Genomic DNA, 18,848 nt, shown 5'->3' with positions numbered 1-18,848 from the left:
ACAATGTGTCAGCTGCTCAAAAACCCATACTTATTTTTTCCCCCACAAGATTTAAAACTGGGACGTTCATGGAGAGGCTGTTGTTTCTGAGTGTATTCCTGTACTGTCTTCCCCATTGCCCACCCATTTGTCTTTCCCAGCCATGTGACCCTGCCCCCTTCCCCCAGTCCTCATCCCATCCCCCACCCAAGCTACCATGCCCCCCTTCCCTTCCCTCCAGTCCTCACCCCAACCCCCACCCAAGCTACCCTGTCCCCCTTTCCCTCCAGTCCTCACCCCAACCCAAGCTACCCTGTCCCCCCTTCCCCCAGTCCTCACCCCAACCTCCAGCCAAGCGACCCTACCCCCCCTTCCCTCCAGTCCTCACCCCAACCCCCAGCCAAGCTACCCTACTCCCCCTTCCCTCCAGTCCTCACCCCAACCCCCAGCCAAGCTACCCTACCCCCCCTCCCTCCAGTCCTCACCCCAACCCCCAGCCAAGCTACCCTGCCACCCCTTCCTTTCCCTCCAGTCGTCACCCCAACCCCCAGCCAAGCTACCCTACCCCCCCTTCCCCCCAGTCCTCACCCCAACCCCCAGCCAAGCTACCCTACCACCCCCTTCCCCCAGTCCTCACCCCAACCTCCAGCCAAGCGACCCTACCCCCCTTTCCCCCCAGTCCTCACCCCAACCTCCAGCCAAGCTACCCTACCCCCCTTTCCCCCCAGTCCTCACCCCAACCAACCAGTCCTTCAGGTGTAAATGACGAGACAAGATTCAGGTTGTCAACCTGAGTGTTTATTGTTGTTGTTGTTGTTGTTGTTGTTGTTGTTGTGTGGTACCTGCGTTTTTCTGAATGGATGTTGTATTAACCCATCCGTTGGTGGTTGCATAGGTCTTCACTGTCTATGGACTTGACTGTCTATGGACTTGACTGTCTATGGTCTTGACTGTCTATGGACTTGACTGTCTATGGACTTGACTGTCCACTCAGGGATGGAACAATTCAGTACATCACAAAAACCATGCAGAAATAGTGAAAGGCACGATCACCATAGATATCAGATACACCAATCTTTTTTATATGTCTATAAATAGTTGTTTTGACGGGGGAGGGGTGTACTCATTGAGATGGTACGTGGGAGAACCCCAAAGTATCTTTAAGCTGCCATCATTTTAGGGCGCAAAGCAGAACAAAAATAATCCACACACAATCAACCCCCTTTCTTTTAAAACATGAACATACTAGGTGAACAACTGTTCTAATAACTAAACGGGAAAAAAATACAAGCACATCTTTTTTTTGTTGATACATTTCATTTCAGATTTTTTTTTTTCAATCTATCTGCTTACTCCATCCTCTGTCACATCCCCTCTTTCTTCCTCCCTCCCCCACAACTCTCACGTCACACTAGACACACGTGCACCTGGTGGCCCCCGCCCTCTCTCTGTGATTGGCGGGTTGCCACCCTAAACTCACACCTTTCATTAGTCCCACACTACATACTCAGTAAAACAACCACTTGGAGATAACATGGATGTAAAGGTGAGAGGGTGATGGAAAGAAGGAAAAGGACAAGAAAAAGAGAGACACAGTGTCGCAGTAAGGACCAACAAGGCCTTGTTAGAGGTGGTGAGTTCCACACACACACACACACACACACACACCTATGGCCTCTCATATATAGGCCCCCTCCCCTCTCTCTTTGTAAAATGTCTTCATCATGTGAGTAAGAAGTGTGACCACAGAGATACTGTAGTGTAAGGTTCAGAAAACTCTAGGGGTTAAGGAAGCATGACCAGATATGTGTGTATCTGTGTGTGTATGTGTGTGTATGAGTGAGTCGCTACTGCGATCCACACACTGCGTCATTCATAGGATCAAACAGTTACATACAGTCATCATTTAAAACAGCAACAGAAAAATAAATATACATAATATTAATAATTATATCATATTAGTAGATCATTCAAATAAAATATAGTCATTTACAAGATAGTTGGCGATACGGTGAGTGGACCATGGTGGTTTGTGATTGAAGGGACAAATACATGTTTCTAGTTCAGAACATTCTAAACAATAAGAACACTTTCTCACCTCACTGTATCTAGAGAACAATTCATGTTCCACTGCTCCCACAAATACATCTTTATACTTTGAAATATGTGTTGTGTTATGATGATGCCAGCATGAAATGATCCCGTGTCGTTACAAGTTATTACACTTTATCCCCCTAGAGGGCAGTGTCTAATTGGAACGTTAACACATCTATCCCAAAAGCTCCAATAGGGTACATCTCAATTGGTCACATCTCAGTGTAGATTACGGAAAGGATAAGTGGATAGGATGCCACTTTCGATTATTGAGATGCATCCTTACTGTCCTATTCAGGAAAGAGGCAGGGACAGTCTTGTCCTCAGTCAAGATGGTAGCTACTTTATGGACTCTAATCCTGAGTCGCTTTGACAACTAACGGCAAGGAGCATTACAACCTGTATTGTAATATGTACAAGAAAAATAATTGATCATTATTTGTCTTTTGAAGTATTTTTTTTTAACACACATCCTCTCACACTCTCACAGACCTTTGATGGTTCAATACAAAACAAAAAGAAAATAGTAAACATCCCAAAGGAGAATAAAAGACAGCACACAGCTACAACTTTGACTCACAAAAATGTATGACAGTGCAAACTTACATCCATGTCTCAAATAATTTACAAACTTTAGTATATAGTCATATACACTTCAGCACCATAGTTTACTATTGTAGTTGAATACATCTCAGTAAGCTAGATCTTAAGGTGGGGGACACTGTTACGGCTGGATGTGCTATTAGGAGGCCAGGGAGTGGGTGTAGAAGGTAAAGGGTCACTCATAACTCATTCTCTGTCCTTGAGCTAGTCTTTACTAGAAACACTGAGCAGTATCAGCCCGGTGGACATCGTGTGTGTGTGTGTGTGTGTGTGTGTGTGTGTGTGTGTGTGTGTGTGTGTGTGTGTGTGTGTGTTTGTGTGTTCACCGCGAGTCTCCTACCATGATTACCCTGTTGTCACTGAATGACGTGAAGTGAAAAGGGATTGGTCTATGTTATCTATTTCCCTGTTTGTCTTTTCATGGGTAAGGTTGTCACTTGGTTAATATTTAGTTAGGGGGGAGGTGTCTTAATGCAGAAGCATCACAGCACACCAACATCAGTTGGAACCCAACGTGTGTGGTGAGCAAATGTATATCGATTTTTTTCTCTCTTTTTTTTCCTTTATACTATTCTCCTCAAAGTGTGAATCCTTCACAGTCATTCTGTCAAACTAGGCCAAGTTTTTAGGTTGTCAGCTATTTGGATGAAACGGTGTGCTCTCATTATGGGGCTGCAGGGAACAGGCTTTTCCTGTCACAGACATCATTCAGAGAGCATTGGTTAGGCCTAAATTCTCCATAACTTTAATAACAGTAGCAGACAAACAAACAAACCAAAATAAAGAGTTGCCATCTATACCGCCTTGCACCTACTTTAGCCTGTCATACCTTGTAACCTACAGGCAACCCTTGGCTAGCTTCCCTACATATATCATTATGGTACGTCTCAACATACACAGTTAACTATGCACAGCTACCTATACTAGACTCCTTATGACCAAACAGCTCTGAATGACTTTCATCATCGTGTTGTAGTTGTTGAACAAAGACGTTTAAGAAATTAGGGAATCAGCTTCCTGCTTTGCAAGGCTGCCTGACTTGAGATAACAGAGTGCCTGTTTGTTTCTGCATTGGCAAACTTGTCTTAGTCACAGATGGCAAGCCAAATATGTAAAAGTAGCCAGTTAAGCATTCTAAAAACTAACTATTGGTTGCCCAGAAAGCTACACTACACAGTTAACTATATCTACTCTGGTTCCTCTGTCATCCTATCTGAACTCTCCAATTTGTCATTTCTAGTCTTCTTTTTTTCTTGTTTTCGTCTTCCTCTCTTTCACCTTCCTCTACCTGCTTCCATCCCTCACATTGGGACAAGAGGAAAAACACCTCTTCTGGTTTTTCTCCTCTCTCACTGTAATGTACACTGTATACCCTTCCTTTTTGAGAACAGATTTTTTTATAATTTTTTTTTTTCGTAACTCAAACACTGCAAATAAAGGACAAGATGAGATGTTTTTCCTGTGGGCAGCCTTTCCCTGTCTTCATACATAACAAGTATAGCTACGTAGATACTCAACGGCTAAAATGATTACGTGTCCACGGGTGTACTATCTAATAAAGATTCCCTATAAAAGCTTGTTCCCGCAGAAAGAGAGTGAGCATCTCTAATTTCTCCTCCTTAGCCTGTCTGTCCCCCAACCTGATTAAAAGCACTAGGACGGCTGCAAAGGGGAGAGGGCCATGTGTTCCATGACAGTAAATAGGTGGACTTCCACTAAAGAGACAGAGGAGAGGAGTGTTTCAACTGAAATGGAGAGAGTAGATGGAACTTTTTATAGTTTTACACACATATTAGTTGCTAAGTAATATTTTTTTGCAAGTTTTTCAAAAAGTATTATATGTGACAGCTAACAACAATAGACTTAAGTTATTAGAGGGCTTGGTTGGGGTTTAGGGCCTAACATGGCACAGTAGCCTACGTAAATCAATTAGTGTGTGTGTGTGTGTGTGTGTGTGTGTGTGTGTGTGTGTGTGTGTGTGTGTGTGTGAGAGAGAGTGATTTTGTGAAAGAGAGAGAGAGAGTGTCTATGTGCTGTGTGTGCATGTGTAAATGATGCGTGTACGTTGTGTGCATGTGTATTTACATATTTGTCTACATGAGTATATATGTGTGTGTGTCCATATAAATCTACCTGTATGTATGTCAGGGGGAGTATAACCACTAATGCCCTCAGAGTAAATGGCTCCCCCTGTGTTTGTGGAAGCTCAGTGGCAGATGTTACGCTGGCAGGGCTGGTGCAGGTAGGTGTTTCTAGCGTGGGCTGCGTGGCGGGGAACCTGCTCCCTAGTGCGGTTCTGGCGCTGGATGCGGTTGCGTCCAAGGTGGCGCCTCTCAGTGCGGGCCTTGCCCCTCTGAACCCTGGCCACCTGGGTCACCTTGGCCAGGGTACCTGCCTGGGCAGCGGCTCCTCGGGTCACCCTGGTGGGCATGGTATTATGGACGGCAGAGGTAGCGGCTGGTTCTGCCACCCTGCTATAGGAGGGGAGGAATAGGAGGAAGTGGGGGTATAGAACATTAGTCAAGCAGTTATGTAGCTCTCTCATAGAACTGTGGCTATGTGCTAGATCTATTACATGGTGACAAAGATATAATAAGGTGTCGGTCGGTCGGTCCTCACCTCATGCTGCCTGTCAGGCTGGTGATGCTCTCCTCCCCGACGATGGACAGGTTGCCATTGGAGATCATGGACAGGTTGCTAGGGGAGACGTAGACGGACATGCTGGGGTGTTCTATAAGCAGATCCTCCATGGGGCTGGTCTCGGCCGTGGCTCCCTCTGCAGTGAAACAGGGGGGAGGGGTAACGAACCAGCTCTCGTCCATGCAGCCTCTCTCCGACCCACTACTGCCAGGGGACACAGATGGGGTGGAGAGCCTGGCCCGCCTTTTTAGGGATATGGGCGTAACGATGCCCGTGGCTAACGGGCTAGCAGAAGGGAGAGTAGAGAGGGGGTCTGATGGTGCCACTGTCGCTGCTCGTGAACAAGCTTTGTGTGTTCTGCGGCGATTCTGATGTTGGGGGGGAGGGGTTGGAGAGGGGACGGGGCACTCAGTTCTGGTGGGTGTGTCTGGGTGATTTGATTGGTTGTTTTGTGCTTGTGCCTGTGCTATCGATGGCGCCTTTATCCCTCCCTCTACTAGCATCGCACAATCAGCTTCCCCTGAGAACAGAGTAAAGGTGGGACCATGGAGGAGTTGGCCAATTGAGGATGGGTGTATGTTTAGGGTGGTGTAGGTTAGGGGTAAAGGGGATGGCAAAGGGGAAGAAGCCATGCAGGTTGTGGTGTCATTAAAAGGGGAGCACCCGCACGCACACACGCACACACACGCACACAAACGCACGCAAACACACACGCACACACACACACCAGTGTGAGAAATGTCAGGATATTTAAATAAAATTGGAGAGGGGGGAGAAGAAAGGGTAAAGAAACACAAAACATAAAAATAGGAATAATATAATTAGTTACTTCGACCCTCTAACCGCTTGGTCATGTCAGTGACAGTATTGTTGTACTGACTGTTTTGTGATGTGTTTCATTGGGGCTTATATATTTAGTTTGAGACGTGGCCTCTAAACTATTCAGATTCCCTTTTATGGAGATTTTAAACAATATATTAGCCCCCACACCCCCATCACTATATGGCCACACTAAAGGACTGAAGTGCTGACCACAAATCACCAAAACCTTTGACCTTAGAAAACAAACAGCTAATGTACATGCTCAACAGTACCATCAATATCCTCACTTCTGTCCATTCTGGCATGGCCATCTAGTGACTACCATTTCCCTCTCCACTTCCAACCCCTTCCAACCATCCCTAAGGGAGGACTCACCGGGCAGGTTGACCAGCATCCATCCTTCCTCGTCAGCGTCGGTCACACAGGGGTTGGGCCCCTTGATCTCTGCGGCCACCTCCTCCACCTCTCCGAAGAACAGGCTGCTCAGAGCTTGGAACATGGCTAGGCCGGTTGGTCGGGTACACGTCAATGGGTAAAAGTCAAGGGTCAGGGATCGCGGAAGTCAGGTTCTGTGTATAGTTGTAGTTCTCAAGGTATAGCTAGCTGCCTTTGTGTGTTTTTGCTACTTATTAAGTATTTTTGTAGTCTTATTTAGTTAGTTATTTCGCTTTTCGCTTTGTCAAACAGTTGCCAGGTCAGGAAAGTGAGCACGGTTTTCTTGGCCTCTCTTTGCTTCAACCCTTTTCTTGTCTTGATCTCATAGGTTGATTTTCTTACAGGACTCGACAGGCTTCCTTAGTGCAAATGTAAGGTTTTACTTGGTATGCTGCAAAGGCCTGTGGGGAGACAAAAGAAAGACAGGAGAGACTATTAATAACAGCAAGAAAATATTTAGATTACAAATCCAAAGACAATGGGAACAAGTGGAGAGGAACATTAGAAAGCAGCGTTGCGAATCACAAAGTGGTAAAAAGCGAGATGAAGGAATACACGATATGGCCAAAAATGGTGGATTTGACTATTTCAGCAACCGCTGTTGCTGACAGGTGTATAAAATTGAGCACAAAGCCATGCAATCTCCATAGACAAACATTGTCAGTAGAATGGCCCCTACTGAAGAGCTCAGTGACTTTCAACGGGGCACCTTTCCAAGCTAGTTCGTCAAATGTCTGCCCTGTTAGAGCTGCCCCAGTCAACTGTAAGTGCTGTTATTGTGAAGTGGAAACGTCTGGGAGCAACAACGGTTCAGCCGTGAAGTGGTAGGCCACACAAGCTCACAGAACGGAACCGCTGAGTGCTGAAGCGCGTAGTGCGTAAAAATCGTCTGTCCTCAGTTGCAACACTCACTGCCGAGTTCCAAACTGCCTCTGGAAGCAACGTCAGCACAATAACTGTTCGTCGGGAGCATCATGAAATGGGTTTCCATGGCCAAGCAGCCGCACACAGGCCTAAGATCACCATGCGCAATGCCAAGCATCGGCTGGAGTGGTGCAAAGCTCGCCTCCATTGGACTCACAGATGAATTACACTTCACCATCTGGCAGTCAGACGGACAAATCTGGGTTTGGCGGATGCCAGGAGAACACTACCTGTCCGAATGCATAGTGCCAACTGTAAAGTTTGGTGGAGGAGGAATAATGGTCTGGGGCTGTTTTTCTTGGTACGGGCTACGGCTCTTAGTTCCAGTGAAGGGAAATCTTAACGCTACAGCATTCAATGACATTCTAGACGATTCTGTGCTTCCAATTTTGTGGCAACAGTTTGTGGTGGGCCCTTTCCTGTTTCAGCATGACAATGGCCCCGTGCACAAAGCGAGGTCCACACAGAAATAGTTTGTCAAGATCGGTGTGGAAGAACTTGACTGGCCTGCACAGACTCCTGACCTCAACCCCATCGAACACCTTTTGGATGAATTGGAATGCCAACTGCGAGCAAGGCCTAATCACCTAACATCAGTGCTCGACCTCACTAATGTTCTTGTTGTTGAATGAAAGCAAGTCCCTGCAGCAATGTTCCATCATCTAGTGGAAAGCCTTCCCAGAAGAGTGGAGGCTGTTATAGCAGCAAAGGGGGACCAACTCCATATTAATACCCATGATTTTGGAATGAGATGTTCGACGAGCAGGTTTCCACATACTTTTGGCCATGAAGTGTATGTGGCGAAATCACGTGAGCAGAACTGAACAAAAAGAGCCTTTCTGTTCCAGGGCTACTTTAATCATGTTGGTCAAGGAACCATTTATGAGGAGAAGATTAGAAAGTGTGATAGGTTGGCTGCATCTCAACAGTCTCACGTGTTTTCCTCACCTCATCCTCATCTCCTTCCCTTCACCCGCACTAATCTGAAAGAAATTGACGGGTAAACTGAAAGCAAATGCACAGTAGGCATCCACTTATAATGCTTTCACCTGTTCTGTGTCCTCAGATCAGTGCATATGAAGGGAAGGAGATGAGGAGAGGAAGCCACATAGAGTATTGAGATGCAGTCTCAGTCTACCTCGAGAGACTGCAGGGAGAAGGTTTGTCTGGGTCATACTGGCTGACTGGAGACAGGCTGACTGATATAGGCTGACTGGAGACAGTAACAGTTTTACAGTTCTGTTTCAGCTGGTCAATTTGTCTTCAATCTACTATCAAATTATGCAGTAACAACATTGCGCACATTATGGTGCTTACTGTACTTCAAAGAATTCAACTCAAGTTGGAAAATGTGTAACTATTGGGTAACTGTAATGTAATTCCGAAATGAATAACAAGTAAATAGCTTAATAAGCGCAACAAATCGTAAACAATCACAATAGTCTTTTCTCAATAGGACCATAACATGTATGCATGCAGTTAGAATCTGTAAGACACTCAGACACAAATGCAAACAGATAGATTGCTTCTTTCAGATGAGTTCTTTGAATTGGGTTGTAATGAAGGAAATTAGATTAAGGGAAGGGAAGCTATTGCAGACTAAGGAGACGCAGCCAGGCTGTTCCTGAGGAACAATGGCGTTACACCCTCCCCCCTGTGCTACTGCTATAGTGAACAACAGAATGGGTTTAGGCCAGATGGACAACCGAGAAGACACGAGGGACCCGATTCCGATTAAGGAAAAGTACGCCTTTCATACGCACGACTATCTTTCTTACGCACGTCTTTCTTTCTTACACACGTCTTTCTTTCTTACGCACGTCTTTCTTTCTTACACACGTCTCAGTAGTTGTTATTCAGACTTACCTTATGAAGGTGCATATAACGGTGCTTCCATTGCGCGCTTGAATACATGGAATTCAGCGCGTCTGTCGTTGTGATTCTGGATGGCCAGATTGCTGGCAAGAATGACAAGAAACTGCCATGTGGAGAATCGTAAGTGGCTCGTTTCAGCTTGTTTAATCTTGTTATTGATTGCTAGCTAGCTAACCAACAACTTCAACGATATATTTGAGAGACAACAAGTGGTCATTGTGCAAATGTGTTTATGTTTTCAATAAACATTGGAGAAGAAATACAGCTTACATGTTGTCAACAATCTAAGCCAACCTCATCTGTTTTGCCCGATGATTGTGAGCGGGTCGTTTTTGTTGCTAAACGACCAACCCATCAATCCATCTTCGTCTCCATTTCATGCACCAACTGGTAGATTTAAAAATACTCTGATCTTGTAGATTATTTTGGCACATTTTAGTGTTAGGAAAGTATGCATGAATCATAAAAAAAAAGGTTTGGAGAGCCTTTACGCACAAAAAATGCAGGGGTTTGATTCATCCTGAAAGTTGTCACATTCAAGTTCAAACCATGAAATGTTGGAATGTGGAAAAAAGTGTACAATAGGTGTTGAACAATAGGGGTTGAACAATAGTCCTATAAATCTACCCTAATTCTCACTAATCATGGAACTGTATGACAACGGTCCAGTCGTCGTGAACCTTGCGCCAGGCTCCAGGTTTAACCTGCTACATGTGGTCTGAGTTCCAGAATGATCTAATAGGCTACATGTCCCAAATTATTGAACGTTATCCTAATATGATCCACTAATGCTAGCGACCCTCAGGAACAACTTGTACGGAAGGGACAGAGGAATGAACGGTAAACGGAATGGAATGGTACAAAATGTAAGAAAACGAACAATGGAAGTGACAGTTATAGATGTATGTGGGTATTACTGATGGTGGCTCCAATAGTGGCTAATATTTAACATGATACAAATTGTAAAATAAAGCTAAGAAAAGCCCGGCCATAGGCTATAATTAAAACATTCTAAAGTGCATACATACAGTTGAAGTCGGAAGTTTACATCCACCTTAGCCAAATACATTTAAACTCAGTTTTTCACAATTCCTGACATTTAATCCTAGTAAAAATTCCCTCTCTTAGGTCAGTTAGGATCACCACTTTATTTTAAGAATGTGAAATATCAGAATAATAGTCGAGAGAATGATTTATTTCAGCTTTTATTTCTTTCATCACATTCCCAGTGGGTCAGAAGAGTACATACACTCAATTAGTATTTCGTAGCATTGCCTTTAAATTGTTTAACTTGGGTCAAACGTTTCGGGTAGCCTTCCACAAGCTTCCCACAATAAGTTGGGTGAATTTTGGCCCAATCCTCCTGACAGAAGTGGTATAACTGAGTCAGGTTTGTAGGCCTCCTTGCTCGCACACGCTTTTTCAGTTCTGCCCACAAATTTTCTATAGGATTGAGGTCAGGGCTTTGTGTTGGCCACTCCAATACCTTGACTTTGTTGTCCTTAAGCCATTTTTCCACAACTTTGAAAGTGTGCTTGGGGTCATTGTTCATTTGGAAAGCTCATTTGCGACCAAGCTTTAACTTCCTGACTGATGTCTTGAGATGTTGCTTCAATATATCCACATCATTTTCCTTTCCTCATGATGCCATCTATTTTGTGAAGTGCACCAGTCCCTCCTGCAGCAAAGCACCCCCACAACATGATGCCGCCACCCCCCGTACTTCACAGTTGGGATGGTGTTGTTCGGCTTGCAAGCCTCCCCCTTTTTCCTCCAAACATAACGATGGTCATTATGGCCAAACAGTTATATTTTTCTTTCATCAGACCAGAGGACATTTCTCCAAAAAGTACGATCTTTGTCCCCATATGCAGTTGCAAACCGTAGTCTGGATTTTTTATTGCGGTTTTGGAACAGTGGCTTCTACCTTGCTGAGCGGCCTTTCAGGTTATGTCGATATAGGACTTGTTTTACTGTGGATATATATACTTCTGTACCCTTTTCCTCCTGCATCTTCACGAGGTCCTTTGCTGTTGTTCTGGGATTGATTAGCACTTTTCGCACCAAAGTACGTTCATCTCTAGGAGACAGAACGCGTCTCCTTCCTGAGCGGTATGATGGCTGCGTGGTCCCATGGTGTTTATACTTTTGTACTATTGTTTGTACAGATGAACGTGGTACCTTCAGGCGTTTGGAAATAGTTCCCAAGGATGAACCAGACTTGTGGAGGTCTACAATTTTTTTTCTGAGATCTTGGCTAATTTCTTTGATTTTCCCATGATGTCAAGCAAAGAGGCACTGAGTTTGAAGGTAGGCCTTGAAATACATTCACAGGTACACCTCCAATTGACTCAAATGATGTCAATTAGCCTATCAGAAGCTTCTAAAGCCATGACATAATTTTCTGGAATCTTCCAAGCTGTTTAAAGGCACAGTCAGCTTTGTGTATGTAAAATTCTGAGCCACTGGAATTGTGATACAATGAATTATAAGTGAAATAATCTGTCTGTAAACAATTGTTGGAAAAATGACTTGTGTCATGCACAAAGTAGATGTCCTAACCAACTTGCCAAAACTATCATTTGTTAACAAGAAATTTGTGGAGTGGTTGAAAAATGAGTTTTAATGACTCCAACCTAAGTGTATGTAAACTTCCGACATCAACTGTAAATTTGTTAGGTTCAGCCCTACAGAAGCCTATAGCTTGGGTGTCCAACTTTCATCCATGCAAATTATGAGGGCACACAATGGCACAGAACGATGGCACAGCTATTTATCAAATCAAATCACACAAAAAAGGTCACATGCGCCGAATACAACAGGTGTAGCCTTACCGTAAAATATGCTTACTTACAAGCCCTTAACCAACAGTGCCGTTTTAAGAAAATAGAGTTAAGAAAATATTTACTAAATAAACTATAGTAAAAAATGTAAAAGTAACACAGTAAAATAACAATAACGAGGCTATATACAGGGGGGTACCGGTACAGAGTCAATGTGTGGGGGTACAGGTTAGTCGAGGTCATTTGTACATGTCGGTAGGGGTAATGTGACTATGCATAGATAATAAACAGCGAGTAGCAGCAGTGTCAAAACAAAGGGGGGAGGGGGCATTTGATTAATTATTCAGCAGTCTTAAGGCTTGGGGGTAGAAGCCGTTAAGGAGCATTTTGGACCTAGACTTGGCGCTTCGGTACCGCTTGCCGTAGAGAGCAGGCTATGACTTGGGTGACTGGAGTCTTTGACAATGTTTTGGGCCTTCCTCTGACACGCCTAGTATAAAGGCCTTGGATGGCAGGAAGCTTGGCCCCAGTGATGTACTGGGCCGTACGCACTACCCTCTGTTGCGCCTTACGGTCAGATGCCGAGCAGTTGTCATACCAGGCAGTGATGCAACCAGTCAGGATGCTCTCAATGGTTCAGCTGTAAAACTTTTTGAGGATCTGGGGACCCATACCTAATCTTTTCAATCTCCTGAGGGGGAAAGGCGTTTTCGTGCCCTCTTCAAGACTGTCTTGGTGTGTTTGGAACCTATTTCACTGTGGAAAAGCTGTCATGTTGACATGATTTTCAGTTAGCTTCCATATCACTGGTTTCACATTCGTCTCCAGGGATCATAAGTAAAAATCACTTAAAACAATTGCTGTGTGTATTTACAATCCCCTTCTCCAAACGGATTATGCATTTACCTAGCTCTTATCCATTTGGAAATTACAGTGCATGGAGAATGCTGTTATTTCTATATGAAAAAATAAAGTACACGTTTTTCCCACTTGGAACCGGCAGGTCCGCTAGACCCATGCTTAAATTCAAGGTCAGAATACGCATAGAGAGAAAAGTTCAATTTACGCACGCTTAACTCGGGTTGTAATCAGGGCCTGGAGTCTAGGGGGAAGGAGTAACACAAAGACAGTAAAAAAAAAAAGAACAAATGCAGTATAATAACAAAAACGTTTAGACACTTCATAGGTAATCTGGGGATCGAACCTACAACCCTGGTGTTGCAAGCAGCATACTCTAACCAACTGAGCCACTGGAGCCTGCACTTACAGTCTCTGTCCCTGTATTTAACCATGGAGGGAGATATTGGATATCAGCGAGACATATCATTCCTGCAGAGGCTACTGGACGGTACGACGGAACACTGACCTCTCTGATCTGACAGGGTGTACTTTCTAAAATTAGACAATATGGGGGGGGGGGGGGGGGGTATAAAGAGGAACGGAGGAAGAGAGACAGAAATGAAAAGTGAGAGAGATTAATGTAAGGAGAGAAGAGGAAAGGAGAGAGGTGTAAGAGAGGAATAGAAAGAGATAGCGATTAGGCTACAGGTATGGATAAAAACAGAGGAGGTAGAGAGAGGGAGAAAGGTGTAAAATGAGGTGAGAGAGATAAATGAAAGGAAAGGAGCGGATGAAGAAGGAGAGGGACAAATGTTATGCATGGGTGGAAAGCGACACTTCCTGCTTATTTGGGTGGTTGCCATGGTGACCCTTACACCAGGGGCCGACAGGAGGACACAGGAGTCTCACGCTAAGGAGAGAAACACACACACACACACAGAAATGATCACATTTACTAGACACTTTGTCAGAAATGATAGAGGTCAGCCATAAGCGGATCTCATCAAAATTGCTCTTTGTCAAAGAGCAAGTCTGTGTGTGTGTGTGTGTGTGTGTGTGTGTGTGTGTGTGTGTGTGTGTGTGTGTGTGTGTGTGACCATCAGCATCCTGTCAGGAAAGCAGCCAAGAAGAAAGTAATGATGCCTTTCTCAAAACAGGGATGTAAACAGAAGTCAATTGGGCACAGACGTCAATTCAAAGTCTATTCCACGTTGGTTCAATGTAATTTTATTGAAATGACGTGGAAACAACGTTGATTCAACCAGTGTGATGTGCTTGTTGTGAGGATAAAACAAAGCCTTATTCTATTTCAATAAAAACCTACTGCTAAGAAAGTTAATTCTGACTTCTAGCTTCTGTGTTATCGTTGTATTATACAGTTTTGTAATGGTTTATCTGTGGCTGCATATGTTTATAAGGCTAATATAAAACGTCATAAGAAGGCTCGTAAAATAAAGCGTTAGGCTACCAATGACAATGTTGATGGTTTAGGTGGAGATATGAGAGATGTTGCAGAGGACATAGAGGAGTCTGTTGATCCGCTCCCTTCTTGACTGTTTTTCATGCATTCCTTCTGGCTTACTGAAGTCACAGGATGATGCGAGATAAAACATTTATAAAAAAATGTATTTACGTGAGTTTACCCACTTTGACTCTTTCTAAGAATATTAAACTGTCCCAGGGCCACTTTTTTATGAGTTCCCAAGTCATAAACACACACAAACACACTTCCTTTAAAGGAACTGTGTGAAGCACCATTCAGTCTCCTTGATAAGCAAAAGTTATCAGTCAGCTGTGATGCTAATTCAGTATTATCTGCCTGGTGTTTAAATATACCATTCTGTCTACTGGGACAGACAGACGACACCAGGGATAAGAACAGCACTGGAATATATTGGAAACATCATTAAACAGCCAGCAGTGGTCTCTCATGCCTCAGGTGGTTCATATAAGGACTGATGTTTGGGGAAAACAGGAAAAAAATACATTGGAAATGTATCCAAGTAAAATGTGGAGAGGTTGCCCATATTTTTGCCCTGTATAAACTAAGGGGGAAATATGATAGACCAACACAAGGCATTTATCATCTGGATGACATCACAATGTTTACTGTACCTGTTAAATTATTACTTGTGGTTATAAAGATTCCATTGTGACAGCACTGGTGACTGGTGTAATTCATTCTAAAGGGAAACATAACCTTACAGTAAATGGTGTGGAATGGAGATTGAACCCATGTGCAAAAATGTGTTATTCAAAACGAATGGCATATGGTATTGTAATTACAGCCCTGCCAGGTACCTGTTGAGTTAATCATTTATTATACATAGCCAAAATAATAATACGTGTTAAATCAGTGTACAAATGCATATTACTTTGATGCTTTTTTGTGTTTTTCACCCTGATCCACTGGTTATAAACTGGTTATAAACCAGTATAAGCTCATAGCAAATAGTTAAAGACCAGATATAGACAATTATATATTTCATTTTTCCTTCCTAATTCTACAAAACAAAAGCGCTCTGTTGCTCTGCTATTCCCAGATGCGCTCATAATTTCTCTGCTCATGGCAGCCGTTTCAACAGAGGGAGGAGCTGAGGGAGATGGGCGTGGCTTCGCGAAGAAAACATAAATACCTCCTATGCGCTTGCATGACGAAGGAGCCCTACGTCACTGATGCTGCTGGTTCAGCCTACTTCAGTCGAGGAAAAGGAAAAAAGAACAGCGGCGAATAGAAAAGGAACAGTTCGGGTGCCGTCAAATAATTATTTATGTATTTAAACTGCAATTGTTCGGATGCAAAAGAAAGAATAACCCCCAAGCATTGGTAATAAATAAAGGAATGATTCAACATCCTTAACTGCTTTGTTTCGAGTTCTTCAATCCACATTGACAGATGCCGATGAGAGAGAGAGAGAAAAAAAGAAAAACATATTTGTTTTATTCTTTTATGGGTCCGACAGCAAGCAGTGTACATTTGATTTAGAGCCAGATATAAGCTAATTTGGATGACAAAAACCTTCCCAATGTCACCGACGACGAGAAAAATAGGGCCCAGAATAAGTCATTGTCGATAGCGGTCAGGTTAAACATGAATTATCCGTGTAAGCTCCGAGTCTGTGACACGGCTATGGATATAGCTGAAGGGTCATGGCAATGACAGATAGGCTCACCAGTATAGGACTGATGCGAAGGAATCAATTTTAATATCGAGGTCGTTCGAAATCCATACATAGGCCTACATAAGCACTGAGGAAGAGAGAAAGGCACAATTCAAAAATACCCCCCATCGTCTTCATTCGACACAACACCCCAGCGTTTGGTGAAAAACAAGGACAGGTTTTATGTAAACATAATTTTCATATCCTGAAAGATCATAAACCGGACGTCGAGGTTTCCGTAAAAGCATACATTTATGGAAGCCATCAAAACGTCCATGACCTATAAACGGATGTCTAGGATGCATAACAGTCGATCATTAATTTAATGCAGAACTAATGTATTGTCCTCTGTGACAGCCACTACTACAATGGATTCATTCCGTCATAATGTAGATTGTTTTGTTTCAGAATGATTCTGTTTATAACACAACCTAATTCGCATTTTCTTCATCTGCTGTTATGAGATAGGCTATGCATCATCAGAGATAGCTATACAGGCGTCAGTGGCAGAGGTAGCCTGATACCCTGCAAGCTTACACAGTTTGCCTTCCAGAAAGCACAAAAAAACAACAGCAAAGTAGATTTAATAGCTTACCTGTATTAGCAATATATTTCAAATTGTAAACGTGATGATCTCACACAAAGTAGAAACGACAATAATTCTTAAAGCATAGCTTTAGGTTGCCTTTTAAGTGAGGTAGTTAAAACACCATAATACAAAATAAAAAAAAAAGGCTTTCTTCTTAGAAGAAGGGGCTTCGTGTAAAACTTGAATTTACACTTGATGTTTAGAGTATAACATCTGCAGTTTTTTCCCTCTTGTTCGATTTTTTCCCCTGCAGATTTTCCCACTGTTATTGCTTCCTCCAGCTGATCCTCGGATCAGAATGTAGAACGTACAAAACAGCTGATTGTGATATCACAATACTTCCAGTGACGCCCATTTCCACGCCCTCAAGAACAGACGGCCAATCGGAATATTACACAAGATCCAAGCCGGGCCTCTTGGTAACACAGTGGGGGTTGGGTATGGGTTGGGTAGTCCGACTCAAAGCTGTCAACCTGCTCTGGTGGAGTAAAATAAAGTTGCCCTTAGAAGCTGATCTAAGGTCAGTGTTTTGTTTCCCCTCCAACTGTTTACGACTGGTGGCGCCCGTGGCGGGGAGGAGAAACTGATCCTAGAGCTGTGAATGGCCTATAGAGTGACGGGTGAGGATGGGTGAGACCAATAAAGTGATGAAAGTTGTTTGACAGCATAACAGGAAATTCACTGTCATCATTAGTAATTCCTGATGGACTAAGAGATAGCAGGACAAATACAATATCTTTCTGGTTATATAAAAAAATCAGAGAAAATTGTTTTGACTCTTCTTCTGCCCCCTGAAGATTTAAAATATTTAAAATATTGAATTGCAACTAAATTCTTGATCAATCGCTCATGTGTGAAAAATTCTTTACATTCGGCCTAAATGTCAACCAGCAAGCTTCAGTCCAGCGATGCAACAGTTAAAACAAAATATAACCTTAACCCTAAAATAAAGTTTTCAATCTGCCTTCCTCTCTAGGCCTATATTAATTGAATAACATATGAATAAGGAACGTATGTTCACTGAATAAATGTTATAGATGTGTAATGACACAACAGTAATAACTTGATTGTCCAGTGGTAATATTCCATCGCATTATTAAGAGTACTGTCGCTTTAAATTTCATAGTCCCCCATTCTCCCTCTCTCCCCTCCCCCTCCCTATATTTTATTAATTCTCCCTTCAGTGGGAGTGGCTCTGAACGCCACTCGACCCAAACTGGCCAATCAAATGGGTTCAGTCTGAATGCAGCATTTGAGCAGCCAATGGGCAGTGGATGTTTTGAAAGCCTCAGCTAGTGACTCCAGACTCAGTGATCTGTGCCAGGGACAAGTAATCTCTGTCAGCTCCCACTGCACTCCCCTCCTCTACCCTTGCTCCCACTCCTCACAAGTTATGCAAGCTGGTGACCATGGTCCTTGACCGAGTGTTTGTTTTATGTGTGTGTGTTTGCCTATGTACAGTATATGTTGTACCAGGATTTAATTATGTGAACACTTGTATGAGTGTGTTGAGGTTATACATGTACAGTGCCTTCGGAAAGTATTCAGACCCCTTGACTTTTTCCACATTTTGTTCCTTTACAGCCTTATTCTAAAATGTATTAAATGTATTTTTTACCCTCAGCAATCTACACAAAATACTCCATAATGACAAAGCGAATAGTTTTTTTGAAATTTTTGCAAATGTATTAAAAATTAAAAACAGATATATATTATTCAGACCCTTTGCTATGAGACTTGAAATTGAGCTCAGGTGCATCCTGTTTCCATTGATCATCCTTGAAATGTTTCTACAACTTGATTGGAGTCCACCTGAGGTAAATTCAATTGATTGGACATGATTTGGAAAGGCACACACCTGTCTATATAAGGTCCCACAGTCGACAGTGCATGTCAGAGCAAAAACCAAGCCATGCGGTCGAAGGGAATGTCCATAGAGCTCAGAGATAGGATTGTGTCGAGGCACAGATCTGGGGAAGGGTACCAAAACAATTCTGCAGCATTGAAGGTCCCCAAGAACACAGTGGCCTCCATCATTCTTAAATGAAAGAAGTTTGGAATCACCAACACTCTTGCCACCCGGCAAAACGGAGCAATCGGGTG

At 43.2% G+C, this 18,848-nt stretch overlaps 1 protein-coding gene and 1 long non-coding RNA gene across 6 annotated transcripts; one reads left to right on the top strand and one right to left on the bottom strand.

The window, feature by feature from the left end:
* Positions 1–755: 755 nt before the first annotated feature.
* tp53inp2b (tumor protein p53 inducible nuclear protein 2b) lies at positions 756–17,065 on the bottom strand. Of its 5 annotated transcripts, XM_014134678.3 has the most exons (5): positions 16,752–17,064; positions 15,111–15,178; positions 6,514–6,974; positions 5,296–5,836; positions 756–5,150 (listed from the first exon to the last, which is right to left on the bottom strand). In XM_014134678.3, the coding sequence occupies exons 3-5, from the start codon at positions 6,635–6,637 to the stop codon at positions 4,883–4,885; spliced, it is 933 nt and encodes a 310-aa protein (XP_013990153.1). In that variant the 5' UTR covers positions 6,638–6,974; positions 15,111–15,178; positions 16,752–17,064; the 3' UTR covers positions 756–4,882. The 5 variants fall into 5 exon arrangements, with proteins under 5 accessions (XP_013990153.1, XP_013990155.1, XP_013990152.1 ...); XM_014134680.3 differs by lacking the exon at positions 15,111–15,178 and having other exon boundaries at positions 756–5,147; positions 16,752–17,065; XM_014134677.3 differs by lacking the exon at positions 15,111–15,178.
* LOC106566561 (uncharacterized) lies at positions 9,079–15,855 on the top strand. Its single transcript, XR_001319905.3, has 2 exons — positions 9,079–9,492; positions 15,539–15,855. It is a non-coding gene; the product is annotated as an uncharacterized LOC106566561 (long non-coding RNA).
* Positions 17,066–18,848: the final 1,783 nt, after the last annotated feature.

Source organism: Salmo salar, chromosome 13 (genome assembly GCF_965601325.2).
Source record: "Salmo salar chromosome 13, fSalSal1, whole genome shotgun sequence".
NCBI lineage: Eukaryota > Metazoa > Chordata > Actinopteri > Salmoniformes > Salmonidae > Salmo > Salmo salar.
This window is presented reverse-complemented; position numbering and strand designations above follow the sequence as displayed.